Raw genomic sequence first — 14,800 nt, 5'->3', positions numbered from 1 at the left:
TTTGTTCAAAACAGACTATATGCCTACAGTGGTTTAAGTGAAATATTACCAAGCTATGAGAATACTTTTGTGCGCACATGAAACAAAAAGAATGATTTTATATAACAGTTTGTTCTCCTCAGTGTCAGTACATGGTGCACATTCATCAGAGTGTTCTGTGTGTGTAGCGTTCGGCCAGGATGAATATCTCGGCTGAATCTGTGCTTTGTTTCACTTTAATAATTCAGTTACTATTTTACATATTCAATTACTGCACATGTATGCTGTTACAGTTTTGCATGTTGTTCATTCTCTGTTTACTTCCATTTATTTCATTTTTTACACTTGTGTTTACTTACAGTGGTCAGCATAATTGAGTGCTAATTGACCGGGCGGGAGCCTTGGGCTCAAGTATCTCTGAGCTCAGGGTTCTCTCCTGGGACAGCAAGCCAAACCTGTTACGTATAAACACTAAGCATATCTAAGTGGGAACTCTTTTTTTCTATAACATGTCAATTTGGCTGTACTCGTTTTTGGACCGTTATCATAAGTTATTTTGTTAGATAAGCTCCAGATTTGGCTTCAGTACTGACTAATCTAATGTATCTGCACAAATATAATATTGTAGAGCTTCCTATTACAAATTTGAATTTAAAAGAGAGATTTGTAAGGGGTGTGCCTATATATGCTGAGCACTGTTTGTGTATTTTGTTAGATAAGTATTTTATATTGTATATTATACAGGGGACCTCTTCCTTACTGTGCATATGACAATAAACGCTTTGAATCAGAATCGAGGGTATTCTTCATTGCACAGAACTCTTGTGAACATGCGCCCTAGACTGATACTGAGAAGAAAACTGTTGAATAAATAAGTCATTATTGTAGTTTTATGTGTGCACAAAAGTATTCATGCAGCTTCATAATATTCCAATTGAAGGCATAAAATCTGTTTTGACATGTTTTTGAAATTTTGAATAAATCTAGACTCTTGCTTTCTATGCAGAATCAAAGAGATCTCGGTTTATATCTCAGGTTGGTTTTCCAGAGGTTTGCATCAAAATGAGGGTGAACACTTATTGACAGAAATTACATATTAGTTTGAATCTCTTTAATATCAAGTTTTAAAAAGCTCATTGATTGCTCATTGATAAAAGCTCATTGATGACAGTGCAATAACAAAGCTGCCGTTTGTCGCAGATCCACTCGCACTATGAGGGCAAGAAAACCTCTCATCACAGGAGGAATCTGGCCATCACTGGCGGTGTGGCGCTGTCGATCATCACAGCTCCAGTCATCGCTGCTGTCAGTGTGGGTGAGTATTTCTCAGGGAAATAACATATTTGCACTAGAGGCTCAGTAGGATTTTTAATAAGAACTACTTAGCAAAGATGCAATAAATGGATGCGCCATAACAGTAAAGGCATATTCGAATGATTTTCCCAAAGTGACACTGAAGATAATTCAGATTTTGCATTTTAAAATATATAATAAAAAACAAGGTTTTGTTATATAGTCTTAAAAACATTGTAAAACATGTGAGCACAGTTTATTTGTTGGGCAGATGCTTTTATTCAAAGTGATTGATAATTGATGAATGATAAAAAAGCTATTCATCTTTATTAAAGGATGTGCAGTACAAAAGTCCACAGAACAATAAAATGCTCTGGAAAAAAACTAATCTCCTTTAAAATCAAGCTTTGTATGTGCAAATTTGTCAAGCCGCTTTCATTATTTACCCTCTGGACTTTCTTTCTGCTGTTGGTGGAGTATTCTAGGCATGTTTACAAATCAAGGCTGATCTGTTTCTGTCCAGATCACCTCATTGACTTTGCTCTTAGTACTGTGCTAACAGCAAATCAATGTATAACGGATTTGCATACATTGGATAGACTACTTCCCCTTTTACGTTCTTTGTTAAGATTAAAGATTGAAGGCTTCAGTTCCTGTTCATTGTTAGGGACTCTATAGACAATCATTTCCACATTTAGCCTCAGGGGCCACCGCAGCTTCTGGTGCAGTGGAGTGTGTGAAAGTGCAGTGTGTGACAGTAAAGCACAAAATTAAAAAGGACATTGATACAGCAATATTGATATAATCAACCATCCTGACTGAAATGATGTTTTGATATAATGTTAACTGCAGTTCATAATAAGATATGTCATGAATTATATTATAATCAGTTGTGAAAAACAGTTATTATACATATAACTCATAATTTGCTACTACTGTACCACAGGTGTAGTCCAAAAAGAAGTTCTTAAAGTTAAAACATAAATTTCCCTATAGAGAAATGCAGAAACCTCTGAAATGCATAAATCACTGAGCATGTTATTTATTGTATACATTTCAATGTTTAATAATGCAGTGAATTAATTAATTAATGCAGCATACTAAATTACTACATGATGTTGTACAGAAAATTCCACCTATCAGTCGTAGCAAAAAAAAAAAGCGAACACAGGTCTTTATATCTATATGGTAACATATAATTCAGATTGTTATATGTTTGTACATATATGTCTTTATATGTCTCTTCTTTATATGTGTGTGACAGCAAGTTTCAAAGGAAAGAAGCAGATAATAAATACGTTACACACATATGACTCACATTTAGGCTATTTCTCAATTGTATTTTTCATACTTTATAGGATTGTAGTTCTTTCCTTCAAGCCATTAAAATTACAATACTCTGGTTCACAGTTTTTAATGTTGTTAATGAGCTTATTGGTTTAGATCCTGCCCTTTAAAATGCTCTGGATGGATTAATGGCTGGCTGGATGGATGAATGGATGGATGGATGGATGGATAGATGTTATTTGATTCAGATTTTGATAGAATGGATGGACCCTGATTTGGATGGATGGATGAATGGATGGATATATAGAATGGATGGATATATAGAATGGATGGACTCTGATTTAGATGGATGGATGGATGGATGGATGGATGGATGGATGGATGGATGGATGTTATTTGATTCAGATTTTGGATGGATGGATGGATGGATGGATGTTATTTGATTCAGATTTTGGATGGATGGATGGATGGATGGATGGATGGATGGATGTTATTTGATTCAGATTTTGATAGATGGATGGATGGATGGAAGGATGGATGGAAGGATGTTATTTGATTTAGAGTTTGGATGGATGGATGGATGGATGTTTTTTGATTCAGATTTTGATAGATGGATGGATGGATGGATGGATGGATGGATGGATGGATGGATGGATGGATGGATGGATGGATGGATGGATAGATATATATATAGAATGGATGGACTCTGATTTAGATGGATGGATGGATGTTATTTGATTCAGATTTTGGATGGATGGATGGATGGATGGATGGATAGATATATAGAATGGATGGACTCTGATTTAGATGGATGGATGGATGGATGGATGGATGGATAGATAGATAGATAGATAGAATGGATGGACTCTGATTTAGATGGATGGATAGATGGATGGATGGATGGATGGATGGATGGATGGATGGATGGATGGATGGATGGATGGATGGATGGATAGATATATAGAATGGATGGACTCTGATTTAGATGGATGGATGGATGGATGGATGGATAGATATATAGAATGGATGGACTCTGATTTAGATGGATGGATGGATGGATGGATGGATGAATGGATGGATATATAAAATGGATGGACTCTGATTTAGATGGATGGATGGATGGATGGATGGATGGATGGATGGATGGATGGATAGATATATAGAATGGATGGACTCTGATTTAGATGGATGGATGGATGGATGGATGGATGGATGGATGGATAGATATATAGAATGGATGGACTCTGATTTAGATGGATGGATGGATGGATGGATGGATGGATGGATGGATGAATGGATGGATATATAAAATGGATGGACTCTGATTTAGATGGATGGATGGATGGATGGATGGATGGATGGATGGATGGATGGATGGATGGACGGACGGATATATAGAATGGATGGACTCTGATTTAGATAGATGATGGATGGATGAATATATAGGATTTATGGATATATAGAATGGATGGACTCTGATTTGGATGGATGGATGGATGGATGGATGAACGGACTGACGGACAGCCAATCAGATAAACAGACAGACAGTCGGACGTACGGATAGATAGATAGACAGACAGACAGACATATAGATGATTGATTGATTGATTGGATGGATGGACTTTGATTTTGAAAGTAACAAGATATTATTTGTTATAGTAGTGGTGTGACCCTGCTGTTCATTTATATCTATAATGAGTTTTAGAACTACTCTGTCCTTGATGTGAATGAACCTGAACTGTTAAAATCACGAGGCTAACTATAGCTGTATATATATGTCTGTTCCCTCCAGGCATCGGTGTGCCCATCATGCTGGCGTATGTGTATGGTGTTGTACCCATCTCTCTGTGCCGCGGCGGGGGCTGTGGGGTCAGCCGGGGCAAAGGAAGAGGAGTTAGAATAGACTTCGATGAGGATGATGGGCCTATTACAGGTATAAAAAAATAAATGTGCAATTGATTTGGGACATTTAATGGATAAACCAAACCACTATTTATTACTATATACTACTATCTTTTAGTACAGTGGGTACAGAAAGTCATTTGCTAAGATCATTTTTTCCTCATTAATGTACACACAGCACCCCATGTTGACAGAAAAACTCAAATTTGTTGACATTTTTGCTGATTTATTCAAAAAGTAAAACTGAAATATCACACGGTCCTAAGTATTTGTATTTGAAAAATAACATAGAGTAAAAAAGTTTAAGGGGGTTTGAATACTTTACACACCCACTGTGTACTTTCCATGAAGTACTAGTAGGTATTCACTAGTTGCATAATCAGTGGCATTAATGATCTCAAAATGATAATTATAACACTTATCACATATTTTTGTGACAATATATCGCACAATAAAAAATATTCCTTATCATGACAGGCCTAAGTATTAGTATTTTTTAGATACTAGTACTTAATCATTAGATAAAAGTATTTTATACATAGATTTATTAGATGCTCCTACATATGAAATATTTACTAATTCTTTTTTTACTACAGACTTGTATTTATTCATTCTTATTTATTTAAGTAAGACAGCAATTGAACTACAGCAGTTCAAAGTGTAGTTTGCTGAATGACTAAAAAGGTTAGCAATATGTTGGTAAAAAACTGTACATTCCTAGTCAAGGTGTCCTTATACCAAAAATGTAAATAAGGCAGTTATAATAAACAAATATGTAGGAGATAGTTGCTATTATATGACTACATTGTATTGCAATATGGAGCAATTAAGTGTTATTTCTTATTATATACTTCTACTTAATCATTAGTTCCTCATACTTTCTCTTTTTGGGCCATTCTCTGTAAACCCTAGAGATGGTTGTGCATGAAAATCCCAGTAGATCAGCATTTTCTGAAACGCCCGTCTGGCACAAACTACTATGTAACGTTCAAAGTTACTTAAATCACCTTTCTTCACCATTCTGATGCTTGATTTGAACTGCAGCAGGTTGTTTTGTCCATGTTTACATGCCTAAATGCATTGAGTTGATGCCATGTGATTGGCTGATCAGAAATTAGCGGTAATGATTAGTAGGACAGGTGTACCTAATAAAGTGGCCGGTGAATGTAGATACTAGTAGTAGCGTTATTCGGACATAGCTAGCAATAAGTGTTAGTAAAATGGACTAGTATTTTAGGAATAAGCACAGGTAGCTAATATATGACTACTAGCAGAGAATGAAGAAAGATATTAGCATCTAAAAAATAAGTACTAGTGAAACAGAAACTAGTTTTATTAAAAATGTGATCAAATATTATAAATATTTTATTATAAGAACACATGTTTTATTGACTGAATGTCAAAATTACTTGCCGTAGATCTATTTACATCTGTGCAGTGTACATTTTCCAATGAGGCTGGAAGGGCATCCTCTTCGTAAAACCAATGCTGGATAAGTTGGCGGTTCATTCCGCTGTGGCGACCCCAGATTAATAAAGGGACTTAGCTGAAAAGAAATTGAATGAATGTGCAGTGTACATAACTGTAAATCTAAATCTGTTTTTCTATCTGCAGTTGCGGACGCGTGGCGAGCTCTGAAGTCCCCCAGTTTGGGCGAGAGCAGTCTGGAGGGAGCAGCCAGTGGCCTCAGCACCACCTCCCCCAGTGAGGGTCTCTCTGTTGCTCCTGGAGGTTTGGGAGACACGCCCCACTTCAACACACTGGCCGGAGGAGCTCTGGGCGCCAGGACTGGAAAATACAGCAGGTGTGTGGGCTGCTGAGAGGTCAGCAGAAGGGCGTGCTGGGTTGTTTTCTGTGCTGTGTGGTAAATATTCTAGATGTACACTGTAAATATGGGTGAGGCTCTTGTTTTGATGGAAACATGTTTATGTTTTTAGGCTGGAGGTGCAGGGGACGGAGCTGGGAAAGGAAGTTGCTGGCAGGGAGACGGGCAGCTTGGGGGCAGCCAGTGATTGTGCCAGTACGAGAGGCATGGCTGGATCAATCACTTCCTCTTACACCTTACCTGACAGGTGTGGAAATTGCATCATGAGTGTAATAAAAGCTTATGTTTAACAAATAAAGGTACCCTACTGTTCAAAAGTTTAGGGTCCGTAAGGTTTCATAAGGTTTTATGCCCACCAGGGCTGCATCTTTTGATGAAAAATAGAGCAATAAACAATAATATTGTGGAAAACAAGAATGTTCTTATAATTATAATTCAATATATTTAATAATATAATTATTAATTATGTATTACTAAGTTTTTCTTTTATTGAAGGAAAATAATGTTTTCATAATGTTTTACAATACAACAATAAACAATACTATTTCCTTCTTTCTATTTTTTTTTTGTTGTTTTTTTGTGTGTTTGTTTTAGTCCCATCCCAAGAACTAAACATCCCGAGGCAGCTTATCATAATAATTTGGGTCAAATACAATAATTAAACAGTCTGGAGTCATGCATGTCATGACATAACAGTGATGATGGAAGAAAAAAAAAACAATTACAAATAATGGGGAAAAAAAATTAAAAAAAATTTGCAGGACAAACTACATTTAAAGACAAAAACATTATGAAGCGGTTGCAAAGATATATACAGATTTTTTAACAGCAGGGTAATTCTTTCAGATTTTTAGAATATGATAAAATAGGTTCTTAATACGTATGAAACCTATCCACCGAACCCCTTGGTGTGCATTTAATATTTTCTAGTTTTAGAAAAGACATCACATCTTCAAACTAAATTATATTTGTCATTTGTTATATATATTATATTTGTTACTCTATTGATTACTCTAGTATGCATTGTCACACCATCCTTGTGAAATCAACATAGATATATGCTGATTTGGTGCTTGAGAAACATTATAAACATTATACATTTATTATAAGGTTGAAAACTGGAAATTCAATGATACACTGTAATCTTAAAAAATAATAATAATAATTAACACCATAAAATATATTTAACAAATCCCCAAATTTTCAGTTTTTACATTATAAGTGTACATTATAGTGTTTCCTAAATTCATTTCAATATTTAATTGTAAAGGTAACACTTTTTAGTGTTATGTCATTTTAAATAGACACACTATAATTTTTTTTGTCATAACGTAAAAATAATTATTGGTATAAGCCAAAAGTGCATCCCTAAGATAAATATAAAAGTGTAGTAGCTCTGCTAAGTAGTCCTTAACCATATTCTGCATTAGAACAGGATGCATTTTGACTGACCATTTGACTTGCTGTGTTTCAGAGAGGGCACTAACCTTGAGATCCAGGTGGACATTGAAACCAAACCGAGCCATCTGTGTCTGACCACTGAAGAGGATCTGGCTCCGCCCACTGCTGCCATGGCGCCCGGCGTGGGGGAGGAGCCTCAGGACTGCAGTTCTCGCCGGAGCGGGACAGTCATGGATTCCCCGCTGGGCCTTTCTCCAGGGATGTCACTCAGGGAGGGTCTCCGAGATGTCACCCTTGCTCAGCCCGAAAGCATCCGCAGCGACCTGGAGATGTCTGACACGCAGTCCGACGACATCGCCGAGCTCACGTCCGATGACTGTGACTCGCCTCATCCCAAAAGCTGCCACGGAGCGCCCCCGCAGGCCACCTGCAGAGCCTTGAACCCCACCGACAGCCTGCACTGTCCCGACAATGTCATCCTGTACGTGTGAGAGACTCTCGCACCATTGCACAAAGCCAACCATTTTTTCCAAGCTTCTGACGCTTTACCTGTTATTTTGCTGCTTTTTTATAATTATCCGAACACCGTAGTGGCAACTCGTTGAACTGACTGCTCATCGCTCTGCTCTCCTTGTCCCGCCTGGTTTTATTATCGGGCACGGACGGGTCCTCTACCTCTTCAGAAAATCCATACTGTTATTCATCGGTTGGTGTTTACTTCTCAGTGCTGCAATGCATTGAGCGAGAGAAAAAAAGTTGAATCCGGTACTGTCGTGACCAGAAGAATTTCCAAACAAACAAACAAATAATGCTACAAAACGAAACGTCGCCAAGCACATGTATACGCGAGGGGTTTGTATATGGATGACACATCACAGTATTGTTTGTATGTTTGTTTTACATCTTTTGTTAAAAAACGACGTGGAAATTGTATGATTTAGGCTACCGCATGCATGTTGGATGCCTGCGCCGAACTAGTATTGTTTTGGTCGCGCTGGCCTGGTTTGCACAGAAAACAAGTAGGGTCTGTCTGCAGACTGCAGGACAGAGACGTCACATGAAGGGGTCAGTTGTAGTAGAGGCGTAACTTTAGGTTGTGGAGACCCACATGTCTATGTTGTCTGCAAGATGGTGCTGTACATCAGTTATTAACGTCTACAGCTAAACCTACTCCACACCTAAACCCAGCCATCACAGTCATTAACGTCTACACCTACACCTACTCCACACCTATACCCAACCATCACAGTTATTAATGTCTACACCTACACATTCTCCACACCTAAACCCAACCATCATAGTTATTAGAGTCTACACCTTCCCCAACCCTAAATCCAACCATCACAGTTATTAACGTCTACACCTACACATACTCCACACCGAAACCCAACCGTCATCGTTTTTAACGTCTACACCTACACATATTCCACACCTAAACCCAACCATCATAGTTATTAGAGTCTACACCTTCCCCAACCCTAAATCCAACCATCACAGTTATTAACGTCTACACCTACACATACTCCACACCTAAAGCTAACCATCATCGTTTTTAACGTCTACACTTACACATACTCCACACCTAAAGCTAACCATCATCGTTTTTAACGTCTACACCTTCCCCAACCCTAAACCCAACCATCATCATTATTAACGTCTACGCCTACACATACTCCACACCTAAACCCAACCATCATCGTTTTTAACGTCTACACCTTCCCCAAACTTAAACCCAACCATCATTGTTATTAACATCTACACCTTCCCCAACCCTAAATCCAACAGTCATATTTATTATCGTCTACACATACTCCACACCTAAACCCAACCATCATAGTTATTAGTCTACACCCTCCCAACCCTAAATCCAACCATCACAGTTATTAACGTCTACACCTACACATACTCCACACCTAAAGCCAACCATCATTGTTATTAACGTCTACAACACCTTCCCCAACCCTAATCCCAACCATCATCATTTTTAACATCTACACCTTCCTCAATTCTAAACCCAACCTTCATCGTTTTCAACGGCTACACTTACACATACTTCACACCTAAACCCAACCATCATCATTCATAACATCTACACCTCCCCCAACCCTTAACCCAACCATCACAGTTATTTGCATCTACACTTTCCCCAACCCTGAACCCAACCATCAGTTATTAATGTCTACACCTTCCCCAACCCTGAACCCAACCATCACAGTTATTAACGTACATCTGTGAGTTGCAGAGGCTTTCATGCTTGACGTGCTCGCCATTGTACTGTTATTTGCAACCACAGGGGGCGACACCGAGTAGACTAACTGTCATGACAAAACAGATGAAGTCAGCGAATTGCATGGTGGGGTTACTAAATAAATGAATATAATAATAAATCAAATGAGCAGGTTGTGGATAAACTTGGTGAAAACTCATCAAAACATTTGCTGAAAATGTTCTCTGGTGAGTTTTTCTGTCATCTTTCCAACAACATCTCATTGTGACTTCTCGCATTGTTAAATAATATCTCGATAACTGCAAGTTACACCTCTCTAACTTACTACAAGTGACCCCCCTTCATGTTACGCCGCAGACAGATACACTTGCAGAAAACACACACTTCAGATCAGTATGAGGGCTTTTCACACGGACTTTATCATTCAAAATGCAGCTTTTACCACAGGCTAACGAAACTGGACGGGTATTCGAGAAGCAGGGTTTGTTCTAGCACAACTTTTTGCACTGTTAACCCTGCATTACAGTATGAAACGTGTCGAATTTTACAGCTAGATAGCAAACAACAGTCATTCACATGCTTTACAGCAGTGTTTCCCAACCCTGTTCCTGAAGGCACACCAACAGTACACATTTTCAACCTCTCCATAATCAAAAACCCCTGAATGAACTCATCAGAACATAAGAAGAGACTCCAAACCTGAAGTTAATTTACTGTCGGTGTGCCTCCAGGAACAGGGTTGGGAAACAGTGCTTTAGAGAGTCACAAAATAACTATAAACCAATAATCAATTCAGTGTTCACAAGTTCAAGGGAAAAGCATCAGCTGAAGTGTAGAAAAGACTGTTTCATCACTCTTACCTTTTGTAGTTCATTCAAGTCCATTCAGGAAAAACCTCTCGGATCACGTGCTGCATTCTTCCAATCACTGACACAGCAAATATGCAAATAAGTGTGTTAACCCAGGTGTGAATATCCAGGATTAAGTGTTAACCCCAGATAAACTACCCACTAGGGATAAATTCAGTTGCATCACGTAGGGCTTAATCCTGCTCTGCTCACACAAGGTACAGTAACTTACAGGAGTGACAACCATATTTAGACAGCACAGTGGCTCAGTGATCAGGTTGCTGGTTTGAATCCCGGCTGGGCCAGTTGGCATTTCTGTGTGGAGTTTGCATGTTCTCCCCGTGGGTTTCCTAAGGTTGCTCCGGTTTCCTCCACAAGTCCAAAGACATGCACTATAGGTAAATTGAATGAACTAAATTGGCCGTAGTGTATGAGTGGGTGTGTGATTGTGAGAGTGTTTGGGTGTTTTCCAGTACTGGGTTGCGGCTGTTTGGCATCTGCTGCGTAAAACATATGCTGGAACAGTTGGCGGTTCATTCTGCTGTGGCGACCCCAGATAAATAAGGGACTAAGTCGAGGGAAAATGAATGAATAAATGAACAACCAAACTGACTGCAGTACAGAACAAACAAGCCCAACTACTGGCTCAAAGGTTTAAATGATATTTTAACCCAACAGCTGGGTTTTCTCATTAAAACATCCCTTCATTTTTAGAATGTAGTGTTGCCAGATCTTGTGACAAATAATAAAAACAGCATTTAAGGACAAGGCCATAACAAACATAATAAGCTCATAATAAACCCAAACACTTAAACTACAAACAAATAAGCTATATACTAAAATGTTGCAACCTGCAGCTGTCTACTTTATTAAATCCAGAAGCTGGATCAGTTAAATTAACCCAAAATGAATATTTATCCACCCTCAAATGGCTTTAAACCTTTACGAGTTTCCTCTGTTGAACACAAAAGGAATCATTCTAAAGAAAGCTGAAAACCTGTAACCATTGACACCCATAGTAAAAAAACAGATATATGGAAGTTAATGGTTACAGGTTTTCAGCTTTCCTCAAAATATCTTCTTTTGTATTCAACAGAAGAAAGTCGATACACTTCGATAGGTTTGGAACAAGTTAAGGGTGAGTATATGATGACAGAGTTGTCATTTTTGGGTGAACTATCCCTTTAAGCTCAAAGACACTTTATAAGCATTCTTATTTTAAGTGGACATGGCAACCTTTCGGGAGCGCACTTGAAGCAGCCTTCCAAACATTTATTTAGCTCAAATCTACAACTCTCAAGTTATTATATTAGGTCTCTGTTATATCACTATCAGAATATAAATCATGCAAGAAGCCAAAAGACTGCTCTGTTCCAGTCATCGCAATTCATAACGACATTTTTAACCTTTAAATTTGGTTGTCACTCCTGAAATTTAAAGGATAGTTCACCCAAAGATTAAAGTTCTGTCATCATTTATGCACCTTTAAATTGTTGTAGTTGTTCCAAATATTTCTGAGTTGTTTCCCAAAAGAAGCTATTTTGAAGAATGTTGGAAACCTGTAACTATTGACTTACATTGTAAGAAAAACAAATACTATGGAAGTCAATGGTTACAGGTTTCCAACATTCTTCAAAATAGCTTTTTTTGTGTTCAACAGAAGAAAGACAGATATGTTTGGAACAAATCAAGGGTCAGTAAATGATGACAGAATAGTCATATATGGGTGAACTGTGCCTTTAAGCTCAAAGACACATTTTAAGCATCCTTATTTTAAGTCAGGGGTGTCCAAACTCGGTCCTGGATGGCCGGTGTCCTGCATATTTTAGTTCTAACCCCAATCAAACACACCTGAACCAGCTAATCAAGCTCTTTCTAGGTATACTGGAAACTCACAAGCAACTGTGTTGAAGGAAGTTGGAGCTAAACTTTGCATGACACCAGCCGTCCAGGACCAAGTTTGTACACCCCTGTTTTAAGTGGACATGGCAACCTTTCAAAAGCACACTATTGAATCAGCCTTCAAAACACTCATTTAGCTCAAATCTACAACCGTGAAGTTATGTTAGGTTGCTCTTATGTCACTTTTAAAAATAAAAAAATATATAAATCATCCATGAAGCCAAAAGACTGCTCTGTGCCAAAAAACGCAAATCATAACATTTTCATCCATTAAATTTGGTTGTCACTCATGAAATTTAAAGTAAAAGTTCACCCAAAAGTGATCATTTAGACACTCTTGAGTTATTCCAAACCTGTTAAGTTATTTCCAAAAAGAAGATATTTTAAAGAATGTTGGAAACCTGTAACCATTCACTTCCATAGTCATTTGTGTTCCTACTATGAATGTCAATAGTTACCGGTTTCCAACAGAATGTCTTCCGTTGTGTTCAGCAGACAAAAGAAACTCTTTATAATCATCAGTAAATGACGATTAACGCATTCGGTAAGTGTGAAAAGCCCTACAGAGTGAGGTCAGTGCAATGGGAGACTGATGGGACCTTCACTAGCAGACAGTTTGACTTGAATCACTGACTGCCTGCCTTACAGACACAGCACATGCACTCAGATCCCTTACACTGTCTGTGACTCACTGACAACACTGTTTGTGCCCTCTTGAGCTGAGACATGAGAGATGTACGTATGGATGTATGTGTGGATGTTTACCAGTGTTGATTTTATTGCTGGCTATTAAACTGTATAATAGTATCGAGGATGGAACTGCCATTCACATGCATGTCTGCTGTTGTTATTGTTATGTTATTATGATTTTTGGCCTACTTTTGTTCTCTTTCTTAAGCACACAGAATCATTTTTGGGTTTGTTTTGCGCAGTTGTAATTTTATTTGGACCCGCTGGATGGATGTTTTGATTGGATGGATGAGCACTCCTGCACTTTATCCCTCTATTTATCATTGTAGGCTTATATTTATGCACTCCCGTCCTTTTTTCTTTGACATTCAGCTTCTCTGGGAATTTTGCTTATTTAATTTTGGTTGTAATGAATTATTGACATTTTTTGGTTTTGCATTCTTAACATGCTCTGCTTTCTGAAATTCATTATAATATTCGGCTGCAGAGAGAAATTTCAGTTTTTACATGTAATGATGGATTAGCTTTGTCTTGTAATCACACAAAAAAAGAGACTTTTGGTCACATCATTTGCTTTTTTTGGGGGGGGGGTGTTGGTTGTGTAAAAATGCTTTTATATTTTTAGGTTCATGAAAACTACTTGATAATTTGACTGTAAACTGGTTCTGGTGAAATGAGTGTTCATTCAGTTACTTAAGCAATATGCTGAAGAGAAGGTTTGGTAAATCTGGCATTGTTTTTGTACATCCACACAACGATAACTGCACTGGCTGTGAGTGTTTGAAACAATATGAAAATAAACATTTCTCCTTTGTGGCACGTTTGACTCTTTTTTTGTTTATTTATTATTATGGCAATTTTGGACTATTTTGAGGAGCCTTTTGCGTGGGTTTCCTCTGGGTGCTCCAGTTGCTCCCACAGTTAGACATGGTACAGGTGAATTGGGTAAGCTAAATTGTCCGTAGTGTATGTGTGTGAATGTTTGGGTATGGATGTTTCCCAGTGGTGGGTTGCAGCTATAGGGCCATCCGCTGTGTGAAACATATGCTGGATAAGTTGGCGGTTCATTCCGCTGTGGTGACCCCTGATTAATAAAGGGACTAAGCCAAAAAAATGAATGAATGAATAGGATGTTCAATCTGTCCTTGTCTAATTGTGAGTAGAAACATGCAAGCCTAATAAATAAATATTCTCTTTTTTTTACATATAAAGTTTGAAAACTTAGCTCTAAAATATTGGGGAAAAATAAAAAATGTATATGTTGAAGTTATATTTACACTCACCAACCACTTTATAAGGTACACCTGTCCAACTGCTTGTTAACACAATTTCTAATCATCACATGGCAGCGACTCAATGCATTTAGGCACGTAGACATGGTCAAGATGATCTGCTGCAGTTCAAACTGAGCATCAGAATGGGGAAGAAGGGGGATTTAAGTGACTT

The 14,800-nt window shown here is 38.0% G+C and overlaps 1 protein-coding gene across 6 annotated transcripts in view; it reads left to right on the top strand.

Moving 5' to 3' along the window:
• Positions 1-14,173, top strand: part of rnf19b (ring finger protein 19B) — a 44,345-nt gene extending 30,172 nt beyond the window's left edge. Inside the window, exons 6-14 of one of the 6 annotated variants that reach the window (XR_015945223.1) lie at positions 1,180-1,294; positions 4,352-4,492; positions 6,076-6,265; positions 6,399-6,533; positions 7,761-8,935; positions 8,989-10,503; positions 10,652-11,710; positions 11,817-12,546; positions 12,707-14,173. Coding sequence is in view for 2 of the 6 variants with exons in the window: in XM_087294643.2 (XP_087150769.2) it covers positions 1,180-1,294; positions 4,352-4,492; positions 6,076-6,265; positions 6,399-6,533; positions 7,761-8,178 (999 nt within the window). In the remaining 4 variants the exon portion in view is untranslated. 6 annotated transcript variants of the gene reach the window in all.
• The last annotated feature ends 627 nt before the right edge of the window (positions 14,174-14,800 follow it).

The sequence above is a fragment of the Danio rerio genome, chromosome 19, assembly GCF_052040795.2.
Source record: "Danio rerio strain M-AB ecotype USA chromosome 19, GRCz13ab, whole genome shotgun sequence".
Lineage (NCBI taxonomy): Eukaryota > Metazoa > Chordata > Actinopteri > Cypriniformes > Danionidae > Danio > Danio rerio.
This window is presented reverse-complemented; position numbering and strand designations above follow the sequence as displayed.